Source organism: Bombyx mandarina, chromosome 19 (assembly GCF_030267445.1).
Source record: "Bombyx mandarina strain Sakado chromosome 19, ASM3026744v2".
NCBI classification, from domain to species: domain Eukaryota; kingdom Metazoa; phylum Arthropoda; class Insecta; order Lepidoptera; family Bombycidae; genus Bombyx; species Bombyx mandarina.
This window is the reverse complement of record NC_143225.1, coordinates 7,377,843-7,397,970: the sequence shown is the minus strand read 5'-3', so window position 1 is coordinate 7,397,970 and position 20,128 is coordinate 7,377,843. Positions and strand designations below refer to the sequence as shown.

Below are 20,128 nucleotides of genomic sequence, written 5' to 3'. Positions count from 1 at the left end.
TAGACCAGTGCCGATCCGTGCAAGTTAATTAAGCGTGTCGCCCCTATGTGATGGAGGCTGGTTGAATAGTAGGTACGGGCAGGGATGCGTGTTTGCCGAGGTAAGTTGTTACGGCGTGATAATTATTACCTACTGTTGAATTCTCTGTACAAAATTTAATTGTAGTTTGTAAGATTAGCTATTTTGTCACTTCAAAATTTGTCTCTAATGGCTTTGAAGTGATTTGCAGTCGTAACTCAGCGTTTTTATTAGAATTTCTCGAACTCTATGGTCATGCCTACAAAAAAACAAATTCCATGCGCGGGAAAAGAAGCACAGGCCTCATTATAAAATAAATATTGTTTCCTTAAGGTCATTAGTTAGTGACGACTCTCTCGGGCGTAAGGACGTTTGTCAAAACGTAATCCTTTTCAATAAAGAATGCATATCCTATATGCTTGATTAAATGTAAGCTGATCGCATTTTTCATTATTCTCGATTAACCTATCCCTAATTTTCAACATCTACTAAGTTCAGAATGTTATTATCACATCATTTTATATATCGTTGTCACCAATGAATATCACGGCACTCTAAAGAAACTTAAATAATGTATAATTGTCTTAGATTCTTACCTTCAACGAGCATCCAGAAGAAATTCGTTAGATAAAAATAATGCATGCATATAACTAAGATCATGCATGACGTTTGATCTTGCTGTGCCTCGTCAGACCAATTCTGCGAAAAGAAATGACGTCATCGGTTTATATTACGTAAAATAGCTATTCATAATAGACATGTTTGTTAGTCGGTTCATTCGATGGTCTTTCATTTACATCTGACCGCTTTGGTTTGTTTGTTTAATATATATGAAATATTGAAACACTTATAAGCTAAGCTTTTGAGCCGCTTTATTTCCTAATCAAATTGAATTATTAGATGTTTTTTTTAAGAATTCATATTAAAATTGTTGTGCGGTATACTTGAAATTTTAACATAAAAACGTTTTTAGTAATCAGTGCTGTTAATAAAAACTATGCTTAATTTCATAACAGTTGTTTTTAAATGGAAAAAAGAATGAATCTCTATGTTTTACTGGAGCATTGAAACTCCATATTCACGGACATTGCACGTATCAGACACGTCGTGTTTGCAAAGAGTTAAACACTGTTAAATACATTACGAACGTATTCACACCTAGCTACGACCTAATGTATAGGTCTGTTACGGACTGGGAGCATTACATATTCTTAGCGAAATGCTTTGCCTGAATGTAGTCGGAATTATATTTTAAAATATTTAGATATCTTCGAATTTTCTAGTTGTTACTAGCTACATGCTGGCTATCACTCTTACGCTAACAGTACTGTCGCAGAAACCTGATGTGCCAATAATAATCTGATGATCGACCAGCAAACAAATTGAGCGCGAAGAACATAGTAATAATTGTTTTTAAGCATTAGATAGTTCACTATATCGAAATGAGAATATTTGATTTGAGTGATTTTTCTATCAAGTCTTAGGAAATTAGCTGTCGGGACTTAGTTAGTGCTTATCACATATTTAAAAAAAAAAACAGTAAAGTGACAGAGGTCAAATATTCAAATGAGTCTTTTTCTAAATTAAGATTTGATTACAAAACGAACGTATGATTTGAATAAAGATTTTTAACATTAAAAACCATTTTCACGTTCAAGATCGAATTCTATTCTATAGATATCAGGTCCATATACAGAACAAGAAAAATACGCTAGGATCTTCCACAAAGATAATATTATTATTATCTGAGAACTCGGGAAGCCCGCACGGTTGTTACTGTCACCCTGCATATTTCTGCCGTGAAGCAGTAATTCTGGTTTCGGGGTGGGACGACTTTTAAACAATACAATTGAGACTTTGACCTCATATCTCAATGCGTGGCAGTATCTTTATTTTGATGCCCATGGGCTCACCGGGTAGACCGTGATTTCATCTAGCTATGTAATTAAAAAATATACACTCATTTAGATCGTTCAGCTTATTTATTCAAAGAGGGTCGATATCTCATATTTATTGTTTTGTTATTTTAGTCGATAGTGCCGTATTTTGGGGTTTCATTTTCACAAATTCAATAAAAGAAAATTGGTTATATATCCATCATCAACTATTCTAACTTTATTTGTAGAAATAAAGCTATGGATATCTCAACTTTTCGCTATCGTTTTTAGCATTGTTATGGAAAAAATGGTAGGATACTTGTTAAGATTTAAAGCTTCCCAGTTTAGCTGTATCTTCTGTTTTCAGTAGTCATTGTCTATGTTGTATACATTTTTCACATGTTACTTTGGTTTACTTATTACATTTTCAAGATTACTTTGTTGTACAATTTATGAAAAACTTGCAAAAAGAAAACGTATTTCATTATACTGAAACCTCATTCATTAAGAATATGTATAGCTTAAATTAATTTTAAATTTCAACTCCTTGGCTAAAAAGAGCGCACCACTCTAATATTTGTTTCAAAGTCTTATTTATATACATACTTACTTGTAAAGCTAAATTTAATATCCAACTACAAGCCGACAGTATATATGTGGTCATTAAATTTGTATGTATCGTGTTTCTTAAGCATCTTAGATCCCTGTAACAAAAAACTCGGTTAGATTATTTTTTTCTATATTTTTTTATTTTTTTTTATTGCCATTGTTGGCAGGCGAACATACGGCCCACCTGATGGTGAGTGGTTACCGTCGCCCGTGGACTTTAGCAATGCCAGGGGCAGAGCCAAGCCGCTGCCGACCGCTTAATACTCTCCATTTATGTATTTTCTGCTATTGCTTAAATGGGTGAATGAGCTCACGGTTCACATTATAATCATAGTCCATAGACATTAACAAAGTAAATGCCGCCACCCATCTTGAAACCTGAGTTCTAAGTCTCAGTTTTATGTACAAACAACGATTGCCCCACCCACCAAATCCAAATGCAAAGTCAGAGTGGTGGTACCAAGCCATGCGAGCTCACAGGACGCCCTACCACCAATAAGATGTTCTTGATGACATTCTTAATATTCTTAAAAACAAGTGAAAAGCGATAAGGTTAATATTTGTGTTTTTACAATATCGTAAAAAGTTAAAAGAATCATACTGATTTTTGTTAAATATAGTCTTTCTACGTCCCTGAAGCTTAAATTTTAATTTCTCATTGAAGTTCTTAGTAAATTAGTAAAAACTAAATTTGTATTTACTCATATATTACATATAATATTTAGCAAATCCTAATCTTATAGTAGCTTATATCGCTGTAGCTACGACAAAGACGTGTTCACACTGTTCACGAAATACTGCCATTTTTTTTAATAATCAATAATCGAATAAAATGAAATTATGTTTTATATATATTGCTGATTTAAAAAAGATGTTAATAGCTCATTCCAATTGTAAGACAATCATTAAAACTATCCTTTATTGTAATTACTGTTGATTTACTATTATTAAAGAACTATCTCATGTGTTAAAATTCTCAGATTTTATGATCAATATAATCATTAACTTTTTACTTTTAACACAGTTGGTCAAAGTCGTCGCAAGTTATGCCATTTGAGCTATGGACACTGTAATGTGAATAAACAAACAGGAGAGCAAGACGACTTCGCAATAGGAATAGGTGTCATAGCTGTATCTTACCTTGTTTTTTTTTTTTTTTTTTTTTTTTTTTCTTCTTTTTTCTTGTACCGAACCGTGTTAAGATATATCTAATAAAGTGTACATTGTATCGTACAGTGTAAGCCCGTGTAAGCCCGGGTGTTCAATCTAAATCGAACACACTGTATTCAAGAGTTTAAGACCACGACTTTATCCTGTGTTACGCACATACAAAATCAGAACAGTAACACCCTGACATCGAATACTAAAAGTTAAGCTATTGCATAGCTTTTATCGCGGGCTTTGAGCGCGGGGACCGAATCAAGAAATTCCGTAACGAAAATAAAACCTAACACCCCCACTCCGCTTACCATGTAGCTTGCATTCAACACATTCACTCGATGCGCTTGCGTAGTGTTTGTGCATAAGCGTGGCGTGACGTCGCACTGCATGCGCGTCATGAAAAGTATGTTCATCTCTCGCCTGCGCGGTCTAGCTTAAGAGTGTGAAGGGGACAGTATTGTTTTGCATTTGTTAATGTTTATATAAATAAATATAGCATGGTCTTATTTTGTTATTGTTTTAATATTAAATTATTATAGTCTAATTATAATTGCACTAGCGAACCGCCCTCGCTTCGCTTCGGAAACATTAAAACACACATGAAACCAAAAAAATAACATAATTTTTTTTTAAAAAAAAGTAGCCTATGTTCATCAGGGACAATGTCGGCTTCTAATGGAAAAATAATTTTTCAAATCGGTCCAGTAGTTTTGGAGCCTATTCGAAACAAACAAACAAACAAATCTTTCCTCTTTATAATATTAAGTATAAGTATAGATAAGTTGATAAAAAATGCTATGCAATAGCATTACCGCGGCAGTCCCCGAGTGCCATACGTTTTTTTTTAATAAAGATCCTAGTAGTGGGGGGTAATTAACCGATTATTAACGACATTTTACGTAGAGGACATTAGGTCACAGGGATTGTTATCAATGCGATGGGCTTACCAGATCGGTTCTCCTTTAAGATAGTGAAATGCTCTGAGGCAAATCAGATTAGCCGGTATAAATACGTTACCCAAGATCGTTTTAGCCATAGCGAATCGACTGATAAGGCAATGTCTTCATCGTAGTAATCTAGATTCAATCGCGTAGCAGACCCGAAACCGACTCACGAAGCATTGTAATTAACCAAGAAATTACACGGTTTTTTGAAATGAAAGAGATTTATCAACGCAGAAATTTGTTTGCTCACGCGTCATATTCTTATCAATGCTTTGACTTGTTGAGGATAGGAGGGTTTGTCCGCCCGCATCGATAAGTTTTTTTTTTGCTAAGATGGATGGACGAGCTTACGACCCATCTGGTGTTAAGTGATATGTCGTGTGCCTAAAATTGAAATTGAATTGTAATAGCATTCAAATCACAAGTACATTTTAAAAACGGAACGCTTTACAGACCGGAACGTGCTTTTTTAATGCTTTTAAACCTTTTTGACAGGTTCGTTTGTTTTGAATGACAGTTTCCATTGCATCGTACCTACGCTTAAAAACGGTTTACCCAAATGTTGGAACGGAAATGGAATGTTATCGCTTCGGTTCCTAAAAAATTACTGACCGAAGGCGATGGTTTTGTTAAACAGATTTTTTTTATACTACTCAATAATGACAAAAATGAATAATAAAATTAGTGAATCCGTTTAGATTCCAATCGAGCCGAAGCTAAAACGAAAATTCAATTAGAGCACTCCGCTGTGGGATGACTCTCGAAGCGATTAATTACGTCACAGATACGGTGACTACACAACCGTACGTACATACGTCGTAACGTTATTTTGTATGAGTTTTAGTTGGCACTTTTATATACGGAGATAATTCATTGAAAAAAAAACGTTATTGAACACTGTTTTGTTTTAATGGTCTATTTGGTAGCCAGCAAGTTGTTGGTAATATATATAAAGAAGTACCTTTCAGCAGTTTTTTGTTACATCTGTACTATAATAATATTATAAAGAGAAAAGATTTGTTTGTTTGTTTGTATTGAATAGGCTCCGAAACTACTGAACCGATTTGAAGAATTCTTTCACTGTTTGGAAGCTACACTATTCCCGAGTGACATAGGCCAATATAATCTTTTTTTTAAAAAAAAATAGGGATTGTTACTAAAACTCTAATAATGTAACCCAAGGTGTAAAAGAATTACCTAAAATATTCTTTACATCGCGTGCCCTGCGAAAACTATTGATGATAGAATAAAATAATGTACTACCACTTTGTAGAACACATTATTATTTACAAAAAGTGTCGCGACAGCATATTATATCTAACTATTATAGTTATGCCGCAATAAGTGTTCTGTTATTTAAAAAAATAAAACAACGTCAAATATCGTTGAAATTTTTGTTAAAGACCTACTCGGTATATACGCTGTTTCTAAAAGCGAAAATTCGTAGTGATTTCTCATACCACGCCTTAAGAAGAAAATCGGTTCGAAAATTTTATTGGTAGAAACTCTCTGAGTTGTATAGAAGCCAAACAATTTCCTTATAGTTTAGTCTGTCTGTTTGATATTATTTATAAAGGATTGCATTAGTTTAATAATCAAAAAGAACGTCAGCGATCGAAAAACGTATAATAACTTATTGTTAATATTGTTATATGAGTCGACTATTATCAAAGCCGGCAATCTGACTTTTGGACAATGATTGGTAAATCAGAAAAACGAATTATTGACTTTGTATTCAATTGGCAGTCACAAAACTCTTCGGAACGACATCTTAGATAAATAACAGGTTAACTATTAACCTTTATTTAATGCAGGTTTTGAACCGTATTCTTTGAAGGAGACGATTATATTCAAATCAATCTGAATTGACATATCAATAAATTTTTTTTGTCCAAATGCACAGATTGCCACCTTTGATAATAGACGACTCATATCTGAGTAGCGTTCTATGTTAGTCACTCACATGTTCATCGACATGTAGTAATTATTTGAAATAGAACTACTATTTTTTTTTTTTTTGTGACATAAATAATTTATTTTGTAACAAAGTAAATAAAACTATTTATTTTGTTACATAAATAATGAAAATTACCTATAATGAAGTACCTATATTTAATATTATGTGTATTCTATAATACTGAGATGTTATTTTATGGAAGATTTTTGTTTTGAGTTTGTTCTTTTTTTTTTGTTTTGTTCTTGTTGTTTGTTATTCTTTTGTTAATGCACCTACCATGCATTATCTCTGCACCACCCTATGGTCGACTGGAAGAGAATGCCCATGGCATTAAGTCCGCCTGTGTACAAGTTTTGTTTTGTGCATAAAGTATAAAATAAATAAAATAAATAAATTTACGAACGTTCACTTAAACGCAATTGCGGGTCAGCTAATCAACACATGTACAAAATGTGTTCGATACACGTGTTTGCCTACATTTAAATAACTGCTTTAATTAACGTGACATCAACAGCCTAACTGAAAACAATGTATTTTAATGTTAAAATGTTAAAGTAATTTGATTTTAAATCAGCAAACCGTCTAAATTGACTACTGGCGTGTAAAAAAGACATCAACACACTCCACGTCATTGCTTAGAAGCTTTTGTTAAAATACGAAAATTATTCACCGGCTTTACATAAAATGTCTAGTCGTTTTATTAAATCACTTTAGCTTGGTGATTTGGGTCGAAAGTTATTAAGGTGCAGACAGCTACGAGCTCTGAGTACCGAGCGTTCGGTTGTATATTACAATTAGAGAATTAATTGAGTTGAATGCAACATAGTATAATACAATTGTTATGGGCTGCTTTTTTTTTCCTACCTAAGCTGATAGCCTTGCGAGACTATATCAGCGTTGCCTTAATTAGTAGGTGAGCTCACGGGGCTCAAACCTGATGACGTTGCTAACGCGAACCCTAGCAAGAGCCGTGCTTCGCAGAATCTATCACCGGATCGGAAACGCGACCCACTGAGAAGATCCGGCGAGAAACTCAGTGGGCTGTGTCTGTGGGTTAATTTACTCGTCGAGCCCTTCGTCGCAAGCGACGGGTTCGACGAGGACGATGACCGGAAGGGCTGCCTAGGTGAGCAGCTTGTATTGAGAATTCTGTTCTTATCAAAACATTACGTGTAACTTTGCGTGAATATTCACAGTTATATTTTGGGTTATACATACATGCATTGTTCGCCTTAATAAGTGAAACATTATTTATTAGCTTTGCCATAAATATGATAGGTTAAGCGAACATTTCGTTACGTTTTTACAGACAATTGAAGTTTCATATAAACCTTAGTAAATTTTGATATTAAAAATATCGTAGAACGGTATCGAAGCCAGCGGATTAGTTCGTCAGCTTCGATACGTAAAACAAGGTACGCTTTTTTTTTTTTTTTTTTTTTTTTTTTTTTTTTTTTTTTTTTTTTTTTTTTTTTTTTTTTTTTTTTTTTTTTTTTTTTTTTTTTTTTTTTTAGGGCTCACTTTCAGAACCTGGTCCCTCGTTTGTTGGGGGTGGCCGGCGCGCTAAGCCGGCTTCTGCCCAACGTCGGGGGGCCTGGCCAGGTGACGCGCCGTCTCTATACGGGGGTGGTGCGATCAATGGCCCTATACGGGGCGCCCGTGTGGGGCCAGTCCCTGGCCGTGGGGGTGGCGAAGCTGCTGCAACGGCCGCAACGCACCATCGCGGTCAGGGTCATCCGTGGTTATCGCACCATCTCCTTTGAGGCGGCGTGTGTACTGGCTGGGACGCCGCCTTGGGTTCTGGAAGCGGAGGCGCTCGCCGCTGACTATAGGTGGCGGGCTGAACTTCGTGCCCGGGGCGTGGCGCGTCCCAGCCCCAGTGTGGTCAGAGCACGGAGGGCCCAATCTCGGCGGTCCGTGCTGGAGTCGTGGTCCAGACGGCTGGCTGATCCTTCGGCTGGTCGTAGGACCGTCGAGGCGATTCGCCCGGTCCTTGTGGATTGGGTGAATCGTGACAGAGGACGCCTCACTTTCCGGCTTACGCAGGTGCTCACTGGGCATGGTTGTTTCGGTGAGTTTTCGGTGAGCGGGGGCCAGGGAGGCGGATTTCGCCCAAGCCCTGGCCCTCTAAGTGTTTCGGGCCCCCCTCACATGTCGGTCTGGGGACCGGCGAGGGGGGCCTAAGAAGACGACGTGCAAGCTGCTCTGCACGCGTTTTACGCAAGAGCATCCGGGTGATGGAAGGCCGGCTATCCTCGACCCACGCTGGTTCTGGCCCAGCGGGGTATTCCGTAGGGTAACCCACTCTAACCGGCGCCATCTAGGCGGGCTTCGGACAGTCTGCCGACCGAGAGGGCTGGTGGTCGTGGCGCCGACGACCGCCAGTCCGGCGTCCCGAGGGGGAGGGTGATGGGAGAGATGTGCTTCGCACTAAACGCTTCACTTTCCCCCCTTTGCCTTGTCATGAGTTCTGTCTCATGCGAGGTTTGGACGTTGGTTGTTGAGCGACAGGAGGTTTTAGTCAGTTCGACTCTGACATACCCCGCCCAGTATCCCCAGAAAAGGGCGGAAGTCCGGCGATTTCCTCCTGACCAAAAAAAAAAAAAAAAAACGCTTTTTTAGGGAGCTTCGGGTAATTACGTTACAGCATAATCTTATACAACATTGAATAATTACAACTACTTATACATAGGTTAAAGACAACAATTAAGAAAAGTCGTTTAAGTAAAACATGTTATAAAATCGATAATTATTTGACAGATAGAGCGAGTCAGAATGAGATTCTCGAACAGTTTCAATACTTTTATTTTTACACGCTATATATTAGCTTCACTTGTATGTATGTTTGTAACTGACTTCTTTAGACGCGGTTTTGACCACGAACACGATTTTACGCAAAATTATTTAGTATAAAAACAGACGGACAGAATTTAATAATAAAAAATTGCATTCTTTACTCTGGTTTAGTTACTACCTTCGTATTTTTGCTACATATTTAAAAACGTACACACCGGGCTTTACTGTTTTAATTTATGTATTGATGATATAGGTAAAAAAGATAATCCTAGTCACGTTTAGTTATACGGTTATATGTATTTGGTATATATGTATACGGTATAACCGAATATGGTGTGAACTCGCGCGTGTACGTCAATAGTTACTACACCCCAAACTTCGCTGGAAGCGCCAACAACTGTACAGAGCTTCGAAACAATCAGATGCGTGCTTATAGAGCACGAACAAACAAACAAACCTATAAATTAAATTCGGTAAATTAAATTATTCAACAAAGCTAGCAGAAGTTGTACAGTATATGCGTTTAAAGCTGTACTCTATTTTATTAAATTATCGCTACGGAAAACAGGCTGATTGTATGCAACATTTTTATGCTTGGTCTGATTTTATTCTTCTTCTTGTCCTTATCCCACATTATGTGGGGTCGATATGTCCTCTTATCATACGGTATAGGGATATGACATGAGTTTTACGATCGACCGTGGGCTTAACGTCAACCCTTTTTGGGTTAAATCTCCACATTTTTACTGGTGGTAGGACTTTTTGTGAGTCCGCACGGGTAGGTACACCACCATCCCGCCTATTTCTGCCGTTAAGCAGTAATGCGTTTCGGTTTGAAGGGTGGGGCAGCCGTTGTAACTATACTGAGACGTTAGAACTTATATCTCAAAGTGAGTGGCGCATTTACGTTGTAGATGTCTATGGGCTCCAGTAACCACTTAAAACCAGGTGGGCTGTGAGTTCTTCCATCCATCTAAGCAATAAAAAAATATATCCATTCAACGCGCCATAAGGTATACATACACATGTACGTACATTAATGGACTTTCACTGTTTCACCTATGCGTTCGATCGATGTAATAATAAACGAAGACTTACTTAAAATACAAGAAGACGAAGACGGCCAGCGATAAAACTGCGAGACTGAGAGAGTATCCCGTCAAGTATATGAGACTGGCCACGTCCGTAGGTGAGACATTAGCAATCCGCTCCGTGCAATTCGAGTAGTCGGTGTAGTTCTGCCAAACACCGTCCAAACACAGACGAGAAGCGTTTTCTGTTGTAAAATAATGTACATTATCGTTTAGTATATTAAAATTGCTATATAATATATCGACGCTTGAAAGGCAAACGTGACTAAGCGACAATGCGTGAACTTTACAGTAGACTAATTTAAAGTTGAAATACCTGAAAAAAAATCTATCTATTTTAACGAATCTAGCTGTAGGATTGAAAGTAATTTTAATAGACCTAGAAATATATTTTTTTTTGCGCATCGAATATGGTTATTGCCTATCGTTTATGTATAAAGCAGTTATTGTCGCTTAGTCAGATTTGCCTTTCAAGCGTCGAATATGTATTATAAAAACTGAGACCTTAGAAGTCATGTTTCAAGGTGGATGGCGGCATTTACGATCTAGTTGTCTATGGGTTCCGGAAACTATTTAACACCTGGTGGGCCGTGAGCTCGTCCATCCACTTAAGTAATAAATAAACATAAAATTGTTAAAAATTCTATAGATTGGTCGTAAGAAACTGATTTTTTTTTAGTAATTACTTTGTATTACAAAATATCAAGTTCTTGTTTTGAAATAATGAATACTAGTTGTACCTAAATTATAATTAATGCTAATGGCGATTGAATTTGGAATTCATTATTCTAAGATACAAAACAAACAGAAGAAAAATACATTATAGTTTAGTTATTGGGATTATATAAATTAATGATGTAATATTTTATTGATTATTTTTTTAAATTTTGTAGTATCTTTTAATTTACATTATACTAAGATTAGAAATTGGAAATTTTATTTTAATAGTTAGCCTTTCATTCATAATTAGATTCAAGTTTAAAATATTCTACAAAATAATGTTAATAAAGTTAAGATTAAAATTATTTCAAATAGTATTTGAATACGCCTAAAATATTCGAAACTTTGTCGACAAACGCTCAAAGTTACATCGAGAGGAAAATTTATTCCACAAATCCGTATTATTTTCAATTTCAGTTTTATTCACTATTGTTCCAAAGCTCGAAAATATTTAATATTAGGCGAAATTAATGAGTAACTAATAAAAAAATATTTCTGAAAAAAAACCCAGTGCGATTATATTATGTTTGTCCTCTACGTACTACGGAATGAAAAAAGGAAAAACAATGTAATGGGTTCCAAAGCGCTTTGTGTGTTATCTGAGCGTAGGCGTTTTAACAAACCGTTTAAAAACTCGATAATTTTTGTAATAACAACGTAAGGGGCACAATTGTATTTACTGTTTGAAAATATAGGTTAAAAAATAAAAATAAAACTAAAGCTTTTTGTTTCAAATAATGCTCATGTATTGATCTGTATTAAAAACCTATTAATTTTGTATTCGCACATCTGTCATTTATTGGATTTTTCGTGGATTTTATTCTATTTATACGAATAAATTACTGATGGTAGGACCTCTTGTGAGTCCGCACGGGTAGGTACCACCACCGCGCCTATTTCTGCCGTGAAGCAGTAATGCGTTTTGGTTTGAAGGATGGCGCAACTGTTGTGGCTATACTGAGACCTTAGAACTTATATCTCAAGGTGGGTGGCGCATTTATGTTGTAGATGTCTATGGGCTCCAGTAACCACTTAACACTAGGTGGGCTGTGAGTTCGTCCAGCCATCTAAGCAATAAAAAAAAATGTTTTTGGAAGTTCCAGTACCTGATCTGTATTGTAATGCAATAAATTTCAGAAATTAATATTTGAAATGTTACCACTTACGTGTTTCATCGTATTTTATTCCGAAAAATTCTTTAAAGCATTTCTGGACGGCGACCGTGTGGCTCGGCGTCGGGTTCCAACACAATAATCCATCAAAATATGCCGGGCAGTAGTATTCTGTGAGATTAGCGTTCCTCGCCAAGCACTCGGTCCTTGCAGTCGCATTTTCGATAACGCTTTCTGCGCTTTCTAAAGTCTGTAAGTCCTCCAGTTTGCCGTTAAAAATATACTACCAATTAAGAATTGCAGCTAAATCAGCTTTGGTTTGTTCTTTGGCTTCACTTATTAATACGACACAATCACTATTCGATCGGAAATAGAACTGGCTCATCCATCCCGATTCCTTTCACTGAAACGGGCTCAGGTATTTCTCGTGTTACACTAGATCGCGCCGGAGTCTGTATCGCAGCTCGGAGTCTTCATGAGAATGTTACCATGATAAAAATGTTTACACGCGGCTTGTGTTCTAACTTATCAAGTGATAACGCTCCGAAAGTAAACATCGGCAGTCTGCAGAAGTATTTGCGTATCGTACAAGGAACTTTCGTTTTTGCTTCAATTATGGCGGTGTCATTTAACATTTCTTGCCCGTACAACCTGCAGAGTAACAAGTTCTGGTCATATTGTCATTACGATAAGACTGTGTAAATGGTGAATACACGATTTGTGTTAGAGTATTTGCTCCACACTGTGTGCTCTTTGATAAATAGCCTTTCAATGATAGCTGCGATCATGCAGAGATAACCTTGTTACAAATTTTTGTTTTCTTTTTTTAGAGCAAATGAATTCATAAAATACTAGTCTCTTAATGCACTTATGTATTTAGTACGTTCTAACAAGAAATTTAACTATTATCAATTATTTTTTATTCATCATCTAAATAAGGATTACAGTTTATGTATGAAATGTAATTATACATAGTTCCATGCTACGTAATTACCATGTTTGTAATATATGATGTAATCAATGCCGAGTAGTTCCCCGTCATAGATATGCTATTGTGATTAAACAGGTAATTAAAATGGCTGATTTTAATTAAAACAAGGAATAGCATGGGCAGGTAATTAGTTATCGATGAATTTTGGATTAGTTGTCTCAATAATTATTGGCGAATATATGTTTCTGTTTATTTAGTACATATATTTGTTAATAATAATATAATAATATAATAATTATATAATAAATATTTACTAACAATCACGCCACGTTAACTGGTCCGGTGCTAAGTTCGTAAAGAACTTGTATTACAGTTACCAGATAACGGAAATAAATGTAAGATTTTTATTATACACAAACATATATTTAATAAATATCCATAACCCTGGAAAAGACATTTTATATTTATCATACAAATATCTTCCCTTGGCGGGATTCGAACCCGCGACCCCCTTGCGTAGTGACCATGTCACTTACCACTACACCAGACGGCCGTTAATGTAGTCTTATATTCTTTTATGGTGGCCGCCACTAATTACATATCCGACCTAAGAGACCGGGGAACGCAAAGTCGCCGTCACCCAAAACATGTCTTGTCGGATACCCCGGATCCACTCTCGGTGCTTTAAGGCCCCTCAAGAATAGGTCACCGTTCTTGTCTAACTTGTCGTTTACGACGAAGAGAAGACGACTAACCCTGAAGTGAACTAACCTATAGACACAACCCATTGGGTTTCTAACCGGATCTTCTTACCGATCTGGTGGTAAATTCTGAAGAGCACTGGTCTTGCTAAGGCCAGTGTGAGCAATATTCTCAGGTTGGGCCTTTGAACACACCTACCAGCCAGTGCGTAGTTGGAATAGCCTTTTAAGCTACCAGCGAGTAAAAGAGAGAGAGAACATACTTTATTGCACACCGAAACACAATTAACATCAGAAAGCAGACAACAAGCAGATACGTTTGTACAATAGGCGGTCTTATCGCTAAAAGCGATCTCTTCCAAACCACCGTTTAATTACCCGAAATTCTGGACAGATAAAGATATAGCAGGTATGTTGCGGTGTACTATTAACAACACATTATTAAAGAAAATAAATAAATAGCGTAAGAGTTGGTTGGAGAAAAAAAGTTATAAGGTAGCGTTCTATGCAAAATTCATTCAAATAGGATGATGATATTGTGTTTTTTAATTTCAGTACCAGAATAAGATATCATGAATGTAATGGGCAGTGGGTGTGATAAGTACAATCAATATTTGCTATAACTGAATACTTTGATTAATCGCAGTCATGGCCCCAGGAAATCGGCTGTCCTTCACATGCGTATGACAGATACAACAGATATCTACTACAATGTCTTTAGGTTTTCTCATAGCTAAATGTACTCAAGCAATGAGACTCCGAAGTCATTATGGCCTAAAGGATAACATGCTTGGTGTTCTGGTATCAAGCCATGCGACTGTGCTGGTGTTTCAATCCCCCAGATAGGTACTAATTTTTCTATTGTAATATTTAAGACACGTTCAGGATTGACTTCCACGATGAAGGAATAATAACGCGTAATAAAGATCGAAGCCTCAAAAATATTAATTTGCGTAATCACTGGTGGCAGTGTGTGTTATGAGCTCGCACGAGTGGGGACCACCACTCTACCTGTTTCTGTCGTGAAGCAGGATTGAATGGTAGGACAGCTGTTACGCTATACACTTCAGACTTAGATCTCATATCTCAAGGTGCTTGGCGACATACACGTAAGTGTAGTGTGAGTTCGTTAACCGATCTAAGCACTAAAGAAAAACTGTTCAAGAACGCTAACCATTGTATTGAATTTTCTTGCCCTTGCTGCCAAGAGCTGTTTTTGCAATTATCAAAGAAAAAATATTTTTCAAATAAATTGTACTGAGTATAAAAGTGATTTAAGTTTTGTGACCGAGAGATGAAATCTGGGGCATCCGATAAGCACTTAAGTTAATTATCGTTAAGTTTAACATTTTCCAAAAAGTAGGTAGGCGTAAAATTTACGTTGATCTTGGAGTCTTTTGGATTATGTTTCGATAACAAAGACTTTTAGTTTGCAAATTCTTTTCCAATCCTTTTAATGAATATAGAAACTGTTCTATCTCTATAATCGCTGAAAGTACCTCTCGTGTTGCATTATTCAAGAAACTGTCACATATTAGTTATATAATGGTTACAGCAATTTCTGAGTTATGATCCAACCCGGGTTGCTTCGTTGATGTACCATTCACGAAAGAAAGAAAAAACAGACTTTTACAAAAATAAATGTCAAAGAATTTCAATGGTTTATTTCAAAGAAAGGGAAGCAGCAACTGTTAATTACGATTTATTGAAGTTGAATCGTAATTAAAATTTACATCGACGATTTTATCGTTTTCCTGTTCTTTGATGTTCGATTTCACGAAGACCGGATTAGGATTACCGGCATTATTGAGTTTTCTTAGTTGAGATTCGAGTAGTTGACTTTTGACTATTTGAGTTGGTAAGGAGATTCTGTGGTCAGCAACATCAACGGGCTGAACAATTTTAAAAGAACTGAAGTAAAATAGTAAAATTTTCACGAAGACACAAAAAATATATGAAAATAGAGAAAATTAATAAAATGCGGAATTTTTATGTTTTGGTATTTGAAAATCTTAATTTTGTTGTATAAATGTATAAAATAATAAAATGTAAATTTCGGTACCAAAAACGGATGAAGTTAGAGTTAAATAAAGTCCCTCCATATATATATTTTATTGCTTAGGTTGGTGGACGGACTTACGGCCCATTTGGTGTTAAGTGGTTACCGGAGCCCATAGACATCTACAATGTAAATGCCACCACCTCCTTTGAGATATGAGTTCTAAGGTTTCAGTTTTTACAGTGCAACGGTTGCCCCACCCTTCAAACCGAAACGCACTACTGCTTCAGGGCAGAAATGGGCAAGGTGCTAGTACCTACCCGTACGGAGTCACGAGATGTCCTAACGGTAATTACGCAAGTTATAATTCCATTAGAAAAAATTGGTACTTCCCTGCGAAATTCGAACATCGTTGCATCACTAGATACCAATAGACCGGACGTCTTGTCTTTTAGGCCACGACGATTTTAAAATAAATATACTACTGGAGATATAGCCCAGAGAGGGTTGACGTGAGGCAGATGGCCGGTCATAAAACTCATGTTAAATCTCTATGCAGCATGAAAGAACATGGTGTGCCAACCCCACATATATGTATAATATAATAAGGAATATGGGCAAGATTTTTTTTTTTTTTTTTTATTGCTTATATGCTTGGACGAGCTCACAGCCCACCTGATGTTAAGTGGTTACTGGAAAAAGAAAAGATTTAGAAAAGTTGTCTAGCTGCGGAAATCACCCCGAAAAGTATCAGATTTATCAGAAGTATCAGATTTATATCATTTCAAGCTTTTTTTTTGGTAGAGGACCGCACTTCATGCAGAGGTATAGGCATAGGAGCCGCGCAGAGTATGTGGGACTTGATGGTTTGCAGATGTTAGGAGCAGAACGCGGGCTCAAGGACTTTTTATGATCCTACGAACTAAACGACTCTCCTTGCACACTTTTACCCGATGTCCGACCTCTGCCAAGGCCCGCTATCCCTAAGACGTTCGACTGACGGATCGTCCAGGCAATACTGGACGATTCTACGTCCGTATCTCGGTAAGGCAGCTCGTTAGGCCGCTTGACGCTACGCGGCTGGTGTTACCAAATACGCCGCTGGACCGGGATATCGTAATTAACCACGATATTTGGCCAACTGGACGACACTTCAAGGCGGCCATTTTAATATCACTTGCCATACTTTGGCACAAAAATTTTTTGGTAGTTTTCTAAAAGACACAGGTATTTAGCTTGTAAGTAATAAGCATGTAATGTGTAGGATATCTATTAATACATTGTAAAAATGAAAGTTAAAGTTTAAATGTAATAACATGTTACATCGATCCCCTCGAATTGGCATTAAAATTACCCTGATTTCTGTTAAAACCAGATCTAATTTAACTTCCTCAAAGAAATTTTATAACTTAATAATATCAGAAAGTCTAAACATACCGTTGACTGACGAAACTCCCGAGAAACGAAAACAAGAACTTATCAAAACTCTGATTTTCGATGTTCTTTTTTACAATTACAATGAAATTGTGAATTTGTTTGTGACGGTACTAGTCGTCTTGGAAACACGTAAAAAGCCTTTTATTATTTTTAATAACAAAGCGCCAGTAGATATTGAATAGACGCCTATTGATGGAAAACCACCCAAATCACCGGCACTTGTACAATTTAACACGTATTCACTATACAATGTTTGAGATAACGTAAGAAAATAATAAAGAGAAAGAATTTTCTTTTTGTAATGACATAGTTATCTTATACAAAATTGAGGTGAACTAACCTGTGTCAAAATCACATTTACATCACATAACAGATTCTTATTTAAGTAATTCAAGGGCTTAGTAATAAAACGGAACTCAATAAAGTTATATAACTGTCGGTCAGGTGAGCATCTTCTAAGCGATAAAAGACTTTGGAACAAAATTGTGGCATGTTGTTTGTCTTTTTTCGAAACTTATGTTCGAGCGACCTCGTATGAAACTTTCAATCGTTCTTCTATTTGAGAAGATAAAGTATCTTCGAACCCAATAGTACTTTTCATATATTCTCGTAACGGATAAATCAAACACTTATTTTACTTATTTGAACTTTTTCAGTATTTCATAGGAAATATTAGATTTAGGTCAAAAATAAGAATGCCTAGACTGACGCTATTAACAAAGGGTTATAAAATATTGCTTTAGTCAGAACTTTCGATATTGTTCGAAAGTAATAACATACTTGAACGGTTCTCGTAAAATTGCATTTTATTAGACTATAATCTCGCTAACGGATTAACCAGAAATGGCTAAACAACTAATTGAGATTGCAGTTGAAGTAGCTGGGTCTGCAGGCGAAAATTATGTGAAAATTTATTACGAGAGGTTGGAATCTCAAGAATCAGAAGCGGCTCTTTCATTCAACGAATTGTTACATAACGAAGCTGAAATTACGTGTTTCAGATTTCTATTAATGATATCTTTATCATACGGGTTCTGTGGTATTGGTTTAAAATAGCATTACCCACTCTTCAGACATGGGTATCATAAGATAAGTTTTAGGAGACTAGTGCGAGAAATGACATCAGAGTATTTATTATACCTATTTGCTGCAGTTGCTGATCGGTATTTACTGGTGGTTTTTTTTATATTGTAGGAACCACCGCTCTGCTTATTCGCACCGGTGTTCGAAATATATACTTAACAAATGTTCACGATTGATTTCTACGATGAAAGAATAACAAAAATAATATAAATAGAAGAATAATATATATATATAGAAGAATATAAATAGAAGAAAAAAGAAGAATAATAAAAATAAACTCGCGAAATTATAATTTGCGAATTTATTGGTGGTAGGACCTCTTGTAAGTCCGCACGGGTAGGTACCACCACCCTTCCTATTTCTGCCGTGAACCAGTAATGCGTTTCGGCTTGAAAGGTGGGGCAGCCCTTGTACTGTTAAAACTGTGACCTTAGAACTCATATCTCAAGGTGGGTGGCGGCATTTACGTTGTAGATGTCTATGGGCTCCGGAAACCACTACACCACCAGGTGTGCTGTGAGCTCGTCGAAAAATCTAAGCAATAAAAAAAACCACGTCTGGCACTCGGGGACTGCCGCGGTAAAGCTATTGCATAGCATTTTTATTAACTTATGCAATTATATAATTATAAGAATAATAATTTAATATTAAAATAATAATAAAATAAGACTACGCTATATTTATAAACATTAACAAAAGCAAAACATTAACTGTCCCTTTCACACTCATAAGCTAGACCGCGCGAGAGAGAAGATGGGCAGACTTTTCACGATACGTATGCAGTGCGACGTCACGTCGCGCGCTTATTCACAATTACTACACAAGCGCAACGTGTGAATGTGTTGAACGCGAGCTACATGGTAGGCAAAGTTAGGTTTTAGGTTAGTGTTAGGTATTTTCGTTACGGAATTTCTTGATTTGGTCGCCGCGTTCAGTCCCCGCGATAAAAGCTATGCAATAGCTTAAAAAAGTAATGGAGAAGGTTACTAACAACTGGTTATTATCTTGTTCTGTTTATCTTATCTCCTCTGTTCGTCGTATTCCCCAGTGCTGAAGATCGTGACCTTTACGGAGTACACACGTAAAAGTTTACTTGGGAAAATTACTAGTAATGGCGTCCGCGTACCGCGTCCTTCCACAGCAGAATTGCAGAGGCGATTTAGTTTCTCTGGGCTACTAGCCCTAGTTTGAATTAGTTGACGGCCGCCCGTAGCTCGGCTTATATTTTTACGGCTGGGCTTACTGGCTGGGCTGGCATACCGACGCCAACCCTCCTCTTTTCTCCGGGCTTGGGACCGGCAATGGCAGGCTTATCTTATCTATAGACAATATTAGCCATCGAACTCATGCTATGAGGATTTCGACTTCAAGAATAAAGTTGGGAAGCACCATTTCTGTATTATGAAATAGCCGAGTTAGTAATTCAATAAATCTTTTAAATAAACCTATAAAACGATTACTTTTAAATTTAATTTTACGGCGTAGATAAGGGAACGAGCTCATGGTTGACGGACCCACTTTGAGACATGAGATTAGACAGCTTTTTCACCCTTCAAATCAGAACCAATGTTTTACGACAGAAATAGGCAAGAAAAAGACGACACCAAAAGGCCGAGATAGGGGTGATGTTCTTCTAGGCCACACAGCTTATTAATATACCTTTTCTTAACAAACAGATAAAAATCAAAAAGA

General features: G+C 36.6%; 1 protein-coding gene across 5 annotated transcripts in view; it reads right to left on the bottom strand.

Annotated features, from left to right (window-relative positions):
• Dh44-R2 (Diuretic hormone 44 receptor 2) overlaps nucleotides 1-20,128 on the bottom strand; it is a 185,091-nt gene that overhangs the window by 23,106 nt on the left and 141,857 nt on the right. For all 5 annotated transcript variants that reach the window (XM_089735132.1, XM_089735134.1, XM_089735136.1 and 2 more), the window contains 4 exons: nucleotides 12,340-12,936; nucleotides 10,461-10,638; nucleotides 2,506-2,599; nucleotides 615-717 (listed from right to left, as the gene is read on the bottom strand). In XM_089735132.1, the coding sequence (XP_089591258.1) occupies nucleotides 615-717; nucleotides 2,506-2,559 (157 nt within the window). In that variant the 5' untranslated portion in view covers nucleotides 2,560-2,599; nucleotides 10,461-10,638; nucleotides 12,340-12,936. The remainder of the gene's footprint in view (nucleotides 1-614; nucleotides 718-2,505; nucleotides 2,600-10,460; nucleotides 10,639-12,339; nucleotides 12,937-20,128) is intronic.